General features: G+C 41.8%; 1 protein-coding gene across 1 annotated transcript; it reads left to right on the top strand.

The window, feature by feature from the left end:
* The first annotated feature begins 408 nt into the window (after window positions 1–408).
* On the top strand, window positions 409–16,865 carry LOC125883922 (adenylate cyclase type 4-like). Its single transcript, XM_049568561.1, has 26 exons — window positions 409–696; window positions 2,481–3,873; window positions 5,905–6,102; window positions 6,189–6,350; window positions 6,964–7,113; window positions 7,616–7,770; window positions 8,001–8,112; window positions 8,231–8,358; window positions 8,985–9,143; window positions 9,227–9,386; window positions 9,943–10,119; window positions 10,257–10,285; window positions 10,519–10,572; window positions 10,786–10,849; window positions 10,992–11,089; window positions 11,246–11,330; window positions 11,798–11,935; window positions 12,061–12,138; window positions 12,498–12,673; window positions 13,772–13,856; window positions 13,950–14,108; window positions 14,611–14,757; window positions 14,847–14,954; window positions 15,096–15,210; window positions 15,360–15,484; window positions 15,574–16,865. Exons 2-26 carry the CDS (start codon window positions 2,887–2,889, stop codon window positions 15,706–15,708), a joined length of 3,984 nt encoding a protein of 1,327 aa, XP_049424518.1. The 5' UTR covers window positions 409–696; window positions 2,481–2,886; the 3' UTR covers window positions 15,709–16,865.
* Window positions 16,866–16,868: the final 3 nt, after the last annotated feature.

Here is a 16,868-nt window from a genome sequence, read left to right as displayed (position 1 = left end):
TCTGTATATACCATGGGGTTGAATCAATGACAAAACATCATATTTTATAAGCTCTTTGTGTGTTTGGTATGCAAAATAAGTTAATTTATAGCGCGACTCGAGCTGTCAGATAAATGTAGGGAAGTAAAAAGCACAACATTCCCCCCTAAAATGATGTGGAAAGGAAGTGGGAAGAAATATTACAGGAAAGTACCTGACTTGAATTTGCACTTAAGAAGAGCTCTTGATTTGTAAACGGATTTACACACGCTTTAACATTGTGTTTTTAACAGAGAAACACCTGCAGTGTGACCTTTGACCTGCCCTTCCTCTCCATCCCTCTGCCCTTCTGTTTACCTCATCCCTATTTGCATAGCCGGACCAGAGCGCTCGTGCCTGTGTGCGCACGCCCCCGCATTCACCTGCCTGCCTCGCGCTCGAACCTCACACACGCTGGCTCGTGCGCACAACCAGCTGCAGACCTACTAACGGCTGTTTTGTGAGAAGAAAAAGAAACTTTAAGAGGATAACTTGGACTTTTTTGTATGTTTTTAACGGTTTAAAGTGTTTTTTACTGCTCTGCGACGACAATAAAAGGATGGCGGAGGAAGCTGAGCGATAAACACGCAGAGGGAAATTAACCATATCGTGTGTAAGCTAACCTGCGTTGAGTTAAAGGGGGAGAGCGACCACAGAGACGTTAACGACAATAATGAGGTAAGAAAATATACTTTTTAATATTTACATTAATTTAAATTTCTCTCGTGTTTCAACTTTTATTTTGACGTCCAAACTCTGTTTGTTTTATGTCCTGTGACACAGTTAACTTTTATTAACGTGAAATAAGTGACTGAACCGATAATATTGACACGTTAAGTGAGCTATTAACCGCTCACTGTTTAATAATCGATACTTAAACAGGACAAAATTAACTTTAAACCGTAGTTTTTAGTCCTGTGTGACTATTAAATCTTTATTTCAATGATGAGAGACGACTCAATGCTTTTATGTGTAACCAGCTAGCTAATTTACAACAAATTAAGTTAGCAGATTGTTTACGTGATTTATTTTATGAAAGCTTATCATCCGTCACGCCACATTTAAAGCAAGTTAGATGTTTAAGATAGCTTTGTTGAAACTGTCATTCAACTTTATCTACCTTTTCATACTCGACATTCAACTTTGGAGATATGTACTTGTTACTTGTGTGGTTGAACAGGCTTTTTATAAATTCTATTTACCCTAAATTAGAGATATTTTGCATGAAAAATACCCTTTTTGTCACAGAAAATGACCTCTGTTGCAGCCTTTTAAATATGAGGATCTGCAGCATTTGTATGTCTGTTGTGATATTGATGAGATTAACCGAAATATTTGGGAGTTTAAACTTACATTGATCAAAACAAACAAGTGGAGGACTTACTTTGGGCTCTTGGAAGTTGTATTTTATATTAAAAACAATTAGACTGATGAATTAATTGAGAAGATTATGTACAGATTAATCAATATATTAGAAAATGGAGTTGCAGCTCAAGCTTCAAGTGCAGTAGCAAATGTCTGTTATTGTGCGTTATATGGTTGGTGACTAAGAAGACAGAAACATTTAAATGATATTCAATAAACATACTATGTTTCTAGTTTTGATTGAAAGAAGTCAGAGTTGGAAAACCCCTTCTTCTTTTTTGCAGAGTGTTTTGCAGGCAAGCAGAACAGAGTAGTGAAACCAGCAGACAAGGAAAAGGGACACCACTGGAGCAACAATAAATGTACTGTCATGACCACATAGTGTCACAGTTTAAAGTGGGTCAGCCTTAAAAAGACACGCAGCGCCTCCTTTTTCGTGAAAGCTTCCAAAATAAATCAGATTGTTGTCATGTAAAAGGGCACAGCGTGAGGTTTGTGTGCTACACTGACTGGACAGGTCAGTCACGGTGAGCGAATGAATCAGATGATTTACTGTTTAATCCCTCCGCGACTTTCATATTAAATCAGATATGTACCTGTAGCAGAAGAGACAGATTAAAGAGATTTTTTTTAATCCTGGAATTGATGGTGACATTGGAGCGGGCTGGGTATGACGAAGGTAGTCTGCGCTGTCAGATGACAAGAGGAAGAAGCATCAGAGCAAACCACTGAGTGTAGGTGGTGACTGGAAAAAATGCTTCTAATGTGCACTGGGTGCGTCGCTGACATGTCATTACAGTACACACCTGAGCTGTGTGTACGTGTGTGTGTTTGTTGCAGGGGAAGAGCCCAAAGCTAGACTAACAAGTTTCTGTGCATAATGGGGAAATGACTAGAGGAGGTTTGTCATTAAAATGGTATTAAAACCATGCACAGGTATAACTTCCCTGCTCTCGTTGTTGGACTTTACTAGTCGCACAGCCTCTAAGCTAAAAAAGTAAATGTTCAGCAGTAAATTTATACATTAAGCTTTTGTTTATTCTTTGCTGTGATCGTGATGTAATTATTCTAGTTTATCTTTTCCCTTTTTTTGGCAGGGAGACTCCATCCAGAAAGCATCAGCACTTGTCAAAGGAGATTTTGCTGTGGTTTAAGATTCCTTACCAGCGATCTTTGGGACCGTAACGGATCAGTAACCACAGATCATCTTCATCATCGACATCATCTTAATCTATATTGCTGATATCTTTTTAGCTTGTAGGAGAGGATTCAAAACAGAGGAGCTGGACTCTTGTTGGAGCAAAATTGCCAGATTTTTCTTTGTGTTTTAATTAATTTAATCTGACACACAGGCAAAGGTGCACAGATATAAACAAGGAAAAGACAAAGAAGTAAACACTATCCCAGTTTGCACTTATCATGTAGACGAGGTGACAGACAGCCAGAAAAAGCGAAGTGACAAGTGGATAGACGGCGAGATCCCTCACACTCACACGGGTCAGAATGCCAGACGAGTCGCAAGGTTTTCAGGAAAAGGGGATGCCTGGAGAGGAAGCACCACAGGTGTCTTTAGTACCCAACATTGTGGTCATCTCCAGCGATGGAGAGGGCAAAATCCCTGGAGGCAATATCCTGGAGCTTGACGACTTTGGTAAAACAGAAGACGGGGTTAAACAGTCAGCACAAAGCAGTGACATTTTGCAAGCAAACGACAGGAGTGATGCCGCATTAAATGCAATCAATCCCACAGGCGGGAGCCAGTCAGGACTCAGTGACTCCCAGGTTTTCGTAGAGGTCGGTGTGGCTAAAACAGCACACGCACCTGAACCTCTCAAGGCCGATTCTTTGTTGAAGGCAACAGGTGTGACCCCGCAGGCTACGGATCATGATTCCCCTGACAAATCATCCTCTGATAGGCTACAAAGTGACACCAGTAGCTCAGCGCAAACGAACGGCTACAGTGACTCTGACTACAGCAGCGCAAAATCCAGCCCTGGTTACAACGGCACTAGTTTCAGCACTGACCTCTGTGACGAGGAGTTATCCGAGCTCGACCGAAGCTCCTGTGAAAAGACGAACCATACCTCTCCTGTCAATTTCTCAGAGCCCAGTTTAGACTCCTCTATTAAAAACACCAAAAACAGTCCAGACGATGACAGAGGCGATTCCAAAACAGACTTTCCTGTTAAACCAAAATCAGTGGACTCACCTTGCTGCAGTTCGCCCGCATATACCGAAGTTTCATTCGCTCAAACAAGGAGCAGCATCGATGTCAGGTGGGACGACGAATACGGAAACGATGACGAATGCGAGGACAGGCGAAGCACCCGGTCCAGGCAGAGTGTGAAAGAGGGGATGTGTTGCTGCTATCAGGCGTTCAGCAGGGCTTGTCTGCAGTGTGTGGAGGAGACTCCGGCCATGCTGTCTGGACTGGTGCTGTCTCTGGCTTTCTGTGTGGCCATCATCGTCCTCATACCCACCACAGGAAGGGTGAGAAATGGAGTGTGTGTGTATGTGTTTGAACGGGTGTGCTGTTTTAAACTTTTAAATTTCACAACCTGCCACATATCTGACAAATACATATAGGTTTTTATGATCTTTTTTTTTATTTATTTATTTATCAAGTAAAAACCCTAAAACAGTAACTGGTTCCAGCTTCTAAAATGTGAGGATTTGCTGCTTTTCTTTGTTTTATATCATTGTAAATGCAATTTTTGTGGTGTTTTAGACTGCTGGTTGAAGTATTTTAATGATGTCAACTTCAGCTCTATGAACTTGTGTTTTTATTTACACATTTCAGAACAACTAATCATCAAGTTGATTTCTTTCATTATCGATTAATCCGCTGATTATTTTTATGATTAATTAAGTCCTGTTTGCACAGGACTACACTACCTGGGGACCTCTAGTAATTTCTAATAATTGCGGGTTGATCTGTGACCTTAATCCAGCGCAATCCGTAATTTGTCACACAAAAATTTTAGCGCAAATTACCTATTGTGTCAATAGGTATCGACAGGTATTTTGATTTCTGTACTCCTTGTTCTGGCCTCTTTCCTGGTTGAGAATTACGGAGGTTGTGTCGGCAATTATAAAGACAGTTTTGACAGAATTTTGGGTGCAGGAGACTCATGATCTCGCCACACAGCTTAAGACCCATCTGCCGAAAGAGCAAGCTCAAGTCAATTGGAGGAGTGAAACCTTGAAAGATGATGAGATGGATGACATGTGGCAATGTGTTACAGAACCGGTTCTGTTAAATAACCCAAATTTAAAAAGAAAAAAATGGGGTTAACACTGTACATCACTGCTGGTGGAGCTGTGTGGTGTTTCTGTGGAGCTACAAATGACTGTGTGCATCATATCCAGCGGAAACAAGAGATTTCTTTCAATATTTTTGCTAAAAATGACAAAAAAAAAGGAATTAATCACCAAAAGAATTGATTATTTTTCTAGCCATCAACCAGTTGATTAATCTATTGATTGATTTGGCTCTATGAGAGAGGAATCAATTAGAACAAAATTATTAGATGCACATCTAGAAGTGATCGAGTGTGAGGATAGTGGCAGTGATATTTTGCACGCTGATAGCTTACAGTTTAAAACTATTAGAGATATTGAAAATATCTAAAAAAAACCAGTGCATCAACACGAGTATTTAGCTGCACAGTTTTACAGCCAGCTTCGATGGAGGAGAAGGAAACAGACACAGAGCCTTAAACCAGTTCTTCCAAAACACCAGAACATTCTTGTGCTTCAATTAGAAAGCCTACACGACTTCTCATCGCCACGCAACAGTGGGGAACATGACGACAGAACATACATAGGTCATCCGCGTCATCCTGCAATTAAAAAGACACGTTATTAACTTTTATTGTCGATAGAAATGTTTGTAAGAAAGCATTTATCTGGCTTCAGGTACACGTTCTCTAAGAGTTTTATCCTTTATTTGTAGAATTATAGGCAGTATTTAATGCAAATATTGTATTTGTTTAGATGCAGTTAATTATTCATCCCTTTGTTCCACATTTTATGAATTTCATGAATCAGTTCGACACTTTGAAAAAGAATATTGACATCAGCATTAAGTCTCTGGAGAAAAAGAAACAAGAGGAGACTCACTCGTCATGTTGTCTCACTGCAAAAATTGAAATACCTTTACTTCACGTGGCAGGAGCAGATTAAAAAAAAGCATTGCACCAGCTGTTTAAAGCTTTAAAGGCTTTCATGTCTGATGAATAAAGGCATTTTAATTTTGGTCCGTAGTGCAGAGCAGACAGGTGCTTTTTGAATGTAGTAAACAGCTGAATCAAAATAGGACAATGCATATTAACATGAAGCGCTCCTTTGCTTCTGTCTGCGCCTGTAGTGATGTTTCTTTCTAACATAGCACTAAAAACCTTTGAGGATATTTCTGCGTTTAAATTTTTCCAGGTTTCACACACTGCCCTAGTTCACAGTGAATCAAGAACATGGATAAAAACGTGTTTTTCAGCTTGTAATTTTCGCCCATCTGCGCAGAAAATCGACGTCCATGTGGGTGCTCTGTCAGTGTTGTGTGTGGTTCTTTGTCTGAGTGCCGCCCTGCTCATCTGCCTGCCCTGGCTGGCCACGGTGAGGCGCTGCGGAGGAGCCCTGGCCCTCTTCGTCTGGGGAACGCTGTACATCGTCGCCATTGTCTTCATCTTCACTGGGGGACCCGTCACTACGTGGGAACAGGTGAGAAGGACGCAAAAGGCGAATATGAGTTTTGTTTTATTCTTTAACTTTTGTTAACTGCTGACTCTTTGCATCTGTCTTCCCAGGTGGCGTTTTTCCTCTTCCTCTCTGTGAGTGTGTACACAGTGCTGCCTCTGTCTATGGCCTGGGCCCTCATGGTGGGGATTGGGACCAGCCTTTCACACATCATCATCATTAGTGTCTATGTCCCCGTCACAAGCCCGGAGACACCGGACCTAGCTGTGCAGGTAAAGACGCTTATATCGTATATCAACTCTTTGCTGTTTATTAAAAAGTATATGATGTGTAAGCACATCTACGTTTGTGTCGGTATGAATGCATAGTTTAGTTGGTTTAAAAACAAACACCCGCACATAATACGAGCGTCAAGTGTGAATGCAGACAAATATTTGCAGATGACCTGCCCGTCTAAAGAGATGAGCACGTTTTGCATGTGCCACAGAAATAACACACAGATTCAAATGTCATGTGAAGCTGAGGTGAGCATGATACGGACTTGTGGTTTGGGACAAGCAGTGTTTTACACTTTTGCTGGAAAAAATGCAAATGATCTGCATCAGTGTTTATTGGTTACCTGAGAAGTCCTAGACCTGGTTTACATAGCCTGTTGTTTGTCTTTGAGTAAATAGCAGAGTGTGGTTTTCAGTTATGTAAAACACATAGTTTTACATAACTGAATGAAAAATGTACACAAATTCAAAGTGATAATGACCTTATTTTGCAACTGTGTCGTTAATTAATTGGCATATTACAACTACTACTTTGCTCTTACTGTGGTGGCGATACAATAGAGACAATTAATTAAGTCAATAATCTCCTCTTCTCTGACTTCCTACTCAGCTGGTGGCAAATGCAGTCCTGTTTGTGTGTGTGAACTGCGTCGGGATCTTTCACCTGTGGATGACCGAGCACGATCTGAGGATATCCAATCAGAAGAGAGAGGAGTTCAGCGCCATTCGCTCTCAGAAGGAAATCAGGAAATATCAGCAGGTTAGAACACAGGCTTGAAACTCTTTTGACAAAGTAGCTTTAATTTAAATGGCACAGATTCATTTAGATTTTGGTTTGTGTTTATTTGCTTTATTTATAGCAATATAATCTAGGTCTCTTCTGCTTGTTTCAGTTACTCTGAATTTAAAATCGTTACGCACAATCACTCTCATTAAAGGGCTCTTTACCTGGTGACTGTATGCTTCTCTGGCTATTAGGTCAATAGATTAATCATTTACTTGTCTGAGGCCTGTCTGCAATAGAATAGGCAAACCCAAGTGGACACTATTCACGGCGAGTAAACAAATAGATGCAACACGCTCCACTAAGTAAGCATGGCGTCGCTTCAAAGGGGCAGCCTTTGTGCCTTTGTGAACAGACTGTCACCTCTGTAAGACAGAAATCCAATGACCCAGTGTTCAATGTCTTGAAACATCACACAATGTCTCCACACGCATTTTTCCCCCCCCCCCCCCGTTTTTTCCTGTGTCCTCGGCAACAGGAGCAGCTCCTCCTGTCGATATTGCCTCGGTACATCGCCATTGAGCTGAAAACGGAGGTGATAAAGAGGCTCGTCAAGCCCAAGGGCGACGAGGAGAATGAATCCAAATCCCACAACTTTCACAGCCTCTACATACGGAAGCACAGAGATGTCAGGTGACTGTTACAGCTTTTACAAGGTGATGTTGAGCGTGTCAGAGCCAATACATCTCCCGTCTGCTCTCATGAGAAAAAATAATTGAGGGTGCATAGTATAGACTTCTAACCTGCAATTGTGCTGAGGATAAAGCAAAGATATTTATATATTAACTGTATTTATTGTGCAGCTGTCATCGTCTGAATACGTCCCTTATATTTGTGTCTTCTCCTTCTGCGGCTTTATGTAGCATCCTGTACGCGGACATTGTAGGCTTCACAAAGCTGGCGAGTACCTGCTCACCAGAGGAGCTGGTCGCTGTGCTCAACAAGCTCTTCGGCAGATTTGACGACATCGCCAAGGTGACAACACCAGCACATCCAACCCCAAATATTGAACTTTTATTGCACTTGTATTTCTGTACAAAGGACAGGTTTGTGTTATGACTGACTCCCTCTCTCTGTTTCTCTCCATCTGTAGAAGAATGGGTGTCTTCGCATCAAGATCCTTGGTGACTGCTACTACTGTGTGTCTGGCCTACCTGACCCTATTCCCACCCACGCCAGGAACTGTGTTCAGATGGGGCTGGACATGTGCACGGCCATCAGGTCAGTTTTTACCCAACATTATCTATCCTCTTCTGTAGTTATTTAAGATTTGATTATAAAATAAATGTGTGTTGTGCTCTCTTTCTGTCTAACATCGTGTTGAGGTGCCTCCCACCTGCTGGTTTCTGTTTTGAAGCCGTTAAAGCTACTCAGTGCTCTTCATTTGCATCTGCTGTGACTGTACTCTGTGTAACTTCCTCGTAGATCTCATGACACCTTTGTTTCACTACTCTGTCCTCTACAACTGAAACCAAACTATTACAGCTCAAAGCACACAGAGGGTACATACAGCACCATCATATGCAAATTGACCATAATGTTCTCAAAGTGCATATGTTCAACGTGGTCTTGTTGTGTTTGGCTTTATGTTAAAACTGATTGTCTTTAATTTATGTGGGAAAAACTAGATGAAAAAGAAACATATTTTGTGCATCAGTCCTCAGACCATATGCTCCCTTTGTTACGCAATGATCTTCATCATATTTATTATCAGAGTGTCTAAAATTGTCCTCTCACTAACTGGACAAAAAGTTTTACTTGTTTCATCGCTGTTCCAAAATAAAAAAGTGAGAACTTTATCGTCGTACATCAACATATATTTACTCACACTTTTGTCTCCCCTGTAGTAAACTGCGCGAGGCGACGGGCGTTGAGATCAGTATGCGCGTCGGCGTTCACACCGGCAACGTGCTCTGTGGTGTGATTGGCTTGCAGAAGTGGCAGTACGACGTGTGGTCACACGACGTCACGCTAGCCAACCACATGGAGTCCGGAGGTCTACCTGAGTGAGAAAATCTTAAAACCTGCTCAGCGATATTACAGCTTAAATGTGTTTTATGTTTTGTTACTAATACTGTTATTATTAAAGGCGAGTCCACATCACAGAGGAGACTCTGCAGCACTTGAACGGGGCGTATGAAGTGGAGATTGGAGACGGGGGGAGTCGGGATCCTCTGCTTCAAGGAAGAACAACCTACCTCGTGATTGACCCACAGAAGTCGGCCAGCATCTCCAGGAGACCTAAATCGGTAGGTGTGCACGTGTTTGTGTGTGTGAATGCAGATAGTGTCAGATGTGTGTTCAGAAAACTTTTTTTTGTCTCATTTGAGCTAAAGTACAAATTTTGAGCACCCAAAGGACACTTTCAAGATTATTTACCGTGCTTGTTGAACTTGCGAAACTTCATAGGGAAGAAAAATAGGAGTTTTGATTTTTAAAATTGTTCCTATTATTGATTATAGACTTGACAATCTAAGGTATCAAAGGTATCAAATTTCTGTTTAGCTAATTAAGTATGCAACTTCATGAAATAAACTTTTTATTTTGAAAAGCTGAGTTAAAACAAAAGGAGGACAATCTTCCTCAGAGTAGCTGCAGCTCCGCCATTACTGTGCGTATTATATGGGCATCTGTGGTGCTCACAAACCCTGCAGATGTGCTCTTTAGCAAGGTACTGAGTGAATCAAAATTTCTGTGCTGGTGCTCTCTGTATCGATAGCTTCAGATGAGGAGTATGCAGAAAAATGACAGTTCCTGCAGGGAACAGAGTAAGGTGCAATAACGTAACCTCCATCTTGATTTCAGGGAAACACTCTCTCATCAGGAGAGAACAGGCAGCGAGCGTCGGTCCGGATGTCCCAGTACCTGCAGTCCTGGCGGAGCATCCACCCCTTCGCAGACCTGAGTAACCCTGACGCCAAGTCCTCCAAGAAGCCAATCAGTCCCATTAACGCTGCCATGAACCAGTCGCAGCTCTCTGCAGTATGTATTAGCACTATACAGAAGTTAGATCAATCATTGTGTTTGCTTGTTATTGTAGGTTGTGTATTTTCTGACTGTTTGTGTGTGTGTGTGTGTGTGTGTGTGTGTGTGTGTGTGTGTGTGTGTGTTTGCTCCAGGAAAGACCACTTTGCCAGACGAACAGCTGGTAAGTTCCCAGATATATGAACAGCACTTACAGCAAAACACAGCTTTGTTTACTTAGGGAGAATTAGAAGACGGCATGCAGCTGTTTGCGATGAAGCAACACATTTCATCTGTTTTCTCTTTGGCTATTACGCATTGTTTGTTTTGTTAGATTGAGGTTTTAAGGAAACTCACTTGTTGAATCTGTGTTGTTTTAGTTAAAGCTGTTTCTGTTGTGTTCTTGATTTGTCCCAGTCTGGTTGTGGATAATGATGTTAGGGGATCCCTGGACCCGCTGGACAGTGCAGGGTAAGTTTTCATCTGTTGTAAACTGTTTTTAGTTGGTAGAACCAATTTACCAGTTTCTCAAACATGTCAGATTGCTTTTTAACAACTTCTTTATTATGAAAACTTATGACTTTTGTGATAATTTACCCATATTGCACGTCTTAATTTGGGATTAAACCTGTCAGTGTCTCGTCCGTCCCCTTTTTTGATTTTGACTTTTTGTTTCCCATGAAGGAGGAGGCTGAAGAAGCTCAACTGTTTGACTCTGCTCTTCAACGACCTGAGCCTGGAGAGAAAGGTGGGTTCATTCTGCGGTTTCACGTGAGAAACATAAACAGTATGAATCCAGGATGTACAATTTATTTGTGTTCCTGTGTCTCTGTGTTTGCAAAACAATTATTTCTAAAATGTCGGTCTTATTTTCCGTGTTTGCGTTCCAGTTCCGCCTCTCAGAAGTAAAAGGTTTGCACCATTCAATGAGCTGCATTGCTTTGATCTTCGTTACTAATTTCGCTGTCCAGATGCTCGTCTCTGAGAAGTGAGTAGGACTCTGGTCAGATTCACGCTTCATTTTCACTCAATTAAACTCATGTCCTGAATTAAATCAAAGTAAATCTCTTGTTCACCAGCTCACATACACGCATCTTTATTTGCTCACTTAACAGTGCAAATGATTTGTTTCCTCCCCTCCCAGAAACTTTGAGATAGCCGTGTCGTACAGTGTGACCTTCCCTGTGCTGGTGCTGCTTCTGTCCATCGCTTTCACTGGATACTTGGAGGTAAATGAAACACTTGTGTGGTGTGTTTGCAATAACACTGAGCAGTATTTGTGTTATGAAATGAGTCTGTGCACCCGTGTCTTGTCACGACTGTTTCCTGCCACCACATTTTCGTCACTGATTCTTGGTCAGACGTCTCGAAAGGCTTCTGATGGATACGAAAAACGCATCTGAAAATTGTAATGACAGACGAAAAGTTACAGAGTCAGTGTGCAAACATGATTGACACAACTTGAAGTCATATTTATTGATTAATTGACTTGAATAGTGCGACAATGTCAGACAAAAAAAAATGGACTCAGTGTGCAAAGGCCTCAAGTCGGTATTTTCATCCAAAATAGTCAGATGTTTAAGAATAACTATGACCTCACGTTGTGTCAATCAAGTTTACACGTAGACTCTATAACGGACCATTTTAGTATCGTTTTATATCTGTGTTAAATGCTTGAATGTCCGTTCGTTTTCAGAAGTGGCGTTCCAAGATGCCGCTGAGTGTTCAGTGGATATCGGGGCTGTCCCGCGGCGTCTCCACGAGGGCGGTGCTACGAGTGTTTGTTGTCACCCTCTGCGTGCTCATCACCCTGCTTATGGCCATCCTCAACTTTGTGAGTTCTTCTCCTGCCTCTCAGATATCGTGTTATCGCTTTCTGTCTTTTCCTGTTTCATGTCATTCATAGATAGATTTGATGTTCCGTCAGTCAGGTTTTGACTTCTTGTTTTTGTTTCTCAGTTTTTCCTCCCAGGACACAACTGCACGGCGATTACCAACCAGACAGAGCTGGAGGGTCTCAAACTCTACACCGTGCCTGTAAGTACTTCCATGTTGTTATTATTTATCCATCCTTCATCTGTAATATGTCTTTTAATTGCTGCGGTAAAGTATACTGATGCTGTTTTTCCCCCTGATAAATCCTGCCAATGAGCTGAACATTTAAAAACTTAAATGTCCATAAATGCTGCATTTTTTGCACATTTTACTTATTAAGTTATTTTAATTTTTCACATGCATGAGACAGGAGAAGTACAACAAAACATACAAAGATACACACACAGAAAAGAGTGTGTGTCTTTATGAGTTTGAATGTTGAGAGCTTCAGTACAAGCTTTGATTGCTCCTCCCTTGTCATAACATTGACATTCTTTCTCCTCCTCTCATCAAACATCCAGTACTACCTGTACTGCTGCTTGCTGGCCATGCTGGGAGTGATTGTGTTCGTCAGGACGTGCCTGTCTCTGAAGGCGCTCCTGCTCACCCTGGCTGTGGTGGTTTACCTGGCCCTCTTCCTCCACGTCTACGCCCCGAGGTCCTACTGCCTCATCGACCTGCTTCACAACGACTCCATGTGAGCGACGCTGAAGTGCAATTACGTTTTAACAGCAGGGTCTCTACGTAGCTTTACGTGTCTGAACATTGTTTTGTTTGCCAAATTACGTACTGATGAAGAAACTTGAGGAGTGAATCCAAGCTGCCTCCTGAACAGCAATAAGCAGCTTTCTAGTGGTAGAATTATTACTCAGTTAATCGATGAGTTGATCGACAGAAACATTTTTGATGTCTTTCTAATACACTAAACATTTAAATCATGAACATGGAAAAACTGCCAAAAAGTTGGATTATTATGAAATGAATATTTTGGGGGTTTGTACAGTGTTTTGATCACATCAAGCAATTTTAAGGCGTCAACTTCGGCTCTCGGAAATTGTGATGGGCGTTTTTTTCCACAGTTTGGAGGATCGGTTATCTTGTTTGTGTTACTGTGTGACTTTGGTGTTTTAAAGGGTCAGTTTGGATTCACCAAAGACACAGAGTAAGACAAACAAACTAAATGATGAAGGCAGAGGTAGACCAGCAGCTCCTGTGTTATGTGAGGTAAAATTACTGTTTTTGTCAGTGGAGTCTGGTGGCTTTGACGAGAGCATAGATGAGGAACTGAAGCCGTTCAATTCTAACATTGTACTGTTCAGTTATTTGGGAACAGGTAAAACACAGTAATAATCTTACTATGTTACATTGTGTTAATAGACAAACTGTTACAAATAAGATGCATGACAGTGTGCAGGCATGAATATACAGTCACACAGACCCTCAGTAATCCTGCTGAAGTTCACTTTCCACTCGTCCGCATTCATTCACCGCTATCTATAGTCATCACATTGTCCGTCTTGCTCAGCCAAGGTGTTAAATTTCCTGCCTTTTGTCGGCTACTCAGAGTCTAGATTGTGAATCCCTGTCTGGAGTTTCAGATCGCCGTCATTTATTCAAGAGCTTTCCATAGCAAGAGGCCTGCCTGGGGGTGCAGGCCCTATTGACTGAGGGACACAAGACACTCTTGTCTCAGGGATTATGTAATGGAAAGAGAAAACAGAGTGATGGTAATTTAGTCGTGCAGATTATTTGAGTGTTTGGCTCTAAATATGTGCATGTGTGTGTTTTTCTGCAGGCCGGGAGTGCTGAAGGACCCTCAGATCATGTCCGGGGTTTGGCTTGTCATCTTTTACGTCATATGCCTCATACTGGCCAGACAGGTGTTTGTGTGTTTGTATGTCTTTTGTATCATTTAATGAGGAAAAGAAGAATTCGCTTGTATCAGAATGTACTTATATGTCTTTCTCTGTCAGGACGAGCTGAGCAGCCGTGTGGACTTCCTGTTGGATCACTGCTTCCAGACTGAAAAGGAGGACATGGAGACCATGGAGAACGTCAACAAGCTCCTCCTTCAGAACGTCCTGCCGCTCCACGTCGCCTCCTTCTTCATGGGCAAAACTATTCGCAACCAGGTATGGAAAATAAGACACGGCAAAAAGATGCACTTTTTTAATCTGCCGGTTTTGTTTCCTGGTTAGCCTGCCCCCTCTGTTACCCATGCTAACTTCCACATATCATTTTTAATGTATACAGGGGGTGAAATGTATTTAAAATTTGGGCAATCTGATCACAAGTGATTACAATATTATAAATACAAGTGTAAACAGCCACCACGACGCGTTGTGATCGATGACTCAAACCACTTGCAGAGGTCGTCTGGGACGCATTTGACCACATATCTTTTGTAGCATATACACTAACACCATGCTGGACTGCATCATCAGTGCAGGACGTGGTGGTTGTTTTGGTGACAGCGCGCTAATGCTCTGTGTGTTTGGATGACCGTAACACACGTTAATACCAGGTCTAAGTAGGAAAATAGAAACTGAAGAAGAGGAGGAAGAAGAAAAGTTGAGATCAGGATGCATGATATCTTAGAATTAAGTCCTTTTACTATTAAAAACTGTGTTGCAGGACCTGTACAGTCAGTCCTATGACTGTGTGTGTGTGATGTTTGCCTCGGTGCCTCAGTTCAAAGAGTTTTACAGCGAGAGCAGCGCCAACAGGGATGGCCTGGAGTGTCTGCGCTTCCTCAACGAGATCATATCAGACTTTGACGAGGTATGAGGAAGAAGATGTGATTATATACAGCCGGTGTGACATTCACTCTGTGTCTCTAACTGTAATCCTGTTTCCTTTTTTTCATGCAGCTTCTCTCGAAGCCCAAATTCTGCTCAGTGGAGAAGATAAAGACGATCGGCAGTACGTACATGGCTGCTGCGGGGCTGACACATGCGCCTCAAGGAGATGAGCAAAAGGTTTGCTTGCAGATGTCTTCATAACTTTTAGCCTTTTTCTGCAAAACAGTCCTTGAAATCAAATCAAAGTGTTTCCACCTACTACTGCTGCAGTTAAGAGACCCTGCCGTGCATTAACATGATCTCTGGCTCCCCCTACAGAAAGTTGAGATGTCCTACAGCCACGTGCGCTCCATGGTGGAGTTTGCCATCGCTCTGATGGGCAAACTGGAGCTCATAAACACACACTCTTTTAACAGCTTCAAACTCAGGATTGGTGAGTGTGTTCTGGATTAATACTGACACACATGTAACATTTCAATCATTGGATCCATTCATACTGAGACAAACAATTTTAAAACAAAGAATAATGTATGTTTTATGTTACTGAACATTTAATAAACCCTTCCTGTTGTTTACCTGCAGGAATAAACCATGGTTCAGTGATTGCGGGCGTGATCGGAGCTCATAAACCTCAGTATGATATCTGGGGGAACTCTGTGAACGTGGCCAGCAGGATGGATAGCACAGGAGTGGAGGACAAGATACAGGTCGGTCGGTGGAATAGAGGTGGCTTAAATGTACAAGTTCACTGTGGATCCATTAAATGTGACATGTGACTTGCGCTTTCTGCTCCCAGGTGACAGAGGAGACGGCCCAGATGGTGGAGAGCGTGGGATACAGCGTCACCCTCAGAGGAGTCGTCAACGTCAAGGGCAAGGGACAACTCACCACCTACTTTATTAACACGGACCAGTCGTCTCCTCAGTTCTGACCTCACACAGGGTCAAAACCCGAGCTGCAAAACTTGTGACCCATGTACCACATGGGATGGTCTAACCTGACACTAGAGCTGCCTTTGTCTTTGGGATGAGACATTAAACAAAATCCTGACCGGTTAAATGAAGACTACAAGTGGCGACTGAAAGCAGAGAGCTTTCTACTCATGGACCATTTAATGGCGAAGCATGTTGCTCACTCTATCCGTATCTGTACTGTATGTGGGTCATCCTGTGAGCCTACAGGTGGGTGGGTCAAGTCCCCCACCACACACTTCTTCTTACTGTATTATTCTGAGAACATATAATCTGAATGATGCATTTTGTTATGGTACACTTAACATGGCTGAATCACATGCGCTGTCCAACAGTGTTCATGTACGGTTAATTTATTGGAAAAAGTATGGTATCCATCTGAGATGTGCCGAAGATTTATTGTTTTATGAAGGATATAGAGATATTTTTTCACTCCATTGTGGTTTCACTATGGTACAGAATTTATGATTTAGCCTTTTTTTGTTGTTTGAATATTATGTGTCATAGTATGTTGGTACAAAACACTGTGTCTTTGAATGTAGGCGGCAGATATGTGTGTACTTGAAACGGTTTGTGATACTGATTGGTCTTCTCAGCTGGTTCCCAACTTCCAAGAGGTGGTGAGATAAATCGGAAGTGGAGTCACAGCGTAGAAGACAAGAAAAATTTGTACTGTATAAAATGTATTACATTCCTATGAAAAAAAACTCTCACTGCACTAACAAGTAAAAGTAGACTCTGCTGTATGTCAAATGTCATAACTAAGTAAGGTAAGAGACTATGGTTGATGTTCTGATTGCTCACCGCTGGACCTGGAGCGATTTAAAGCAGCCATGTAATTTTAAACCATGGTTTCTATACTCACGCCTGCCCAAAACTGACACTTGTATCACATCTGCACGCAGGCATAATGATGTGCCATGAAACGTCACATAATGCACATCTGACTTTGCACTTTCTCAAATGCGCTATTTTTTTAAATGGAGTTCTGCATTACTGTTTATTGAATATTTCTCCTTTTCTTTATATTTCAGTGAGGTGTGAATGTAAAAGAATGTTAAGCATAGGGAAATATTTTTCTATTCTATTTATAAACTAATAATAATAATTAAAAAAAACC

The sequence above is a fragment of the Epinephelus fuscoguttatus genome, linkage group LG23, assembly GCF_011397635.1.
Source record: "Epinephelus fuscoguttatus linkage group LG23, E.fuscoguttatus.final_Chr_v1".
NCBI classification, from domain to species: Eukaryota; Metazoa; Chordata; class Actinopteri; order Perciformes; family Serranidae; genus Epinephelus; species Epinephelus fuscoguttatus.
Note: the sequence above shows the minus strand (reverse complement) of the source record. Positions and strands in the feature narration are given on the sequence as shown.

Bases quoted from the DNA above. Each gene is read 5' to 3' on its own strand.
- LOC125883922 (XM_049568561.1), top strand. From the start codon at position 2,887: ATGCCAGACGAGTCGCAAGGTTTTCAGGAAAAGGGGATGCCTGGAGAG. The intron at 7,771-8,000 runs GTGACTGTTACA...GGCTTTATGTAG, and splicing joins CGGAAGCACAGAGATGTCAG to CATCCTGTACGCGGACATTG. The intron at 10,286-10,518 runs GTAAGTTCCCAG...GATTTGTCCCAG, and splicing joins CTTTGCCAGACGAACAGCTG to TCTGGTTGTGGATAATGATG.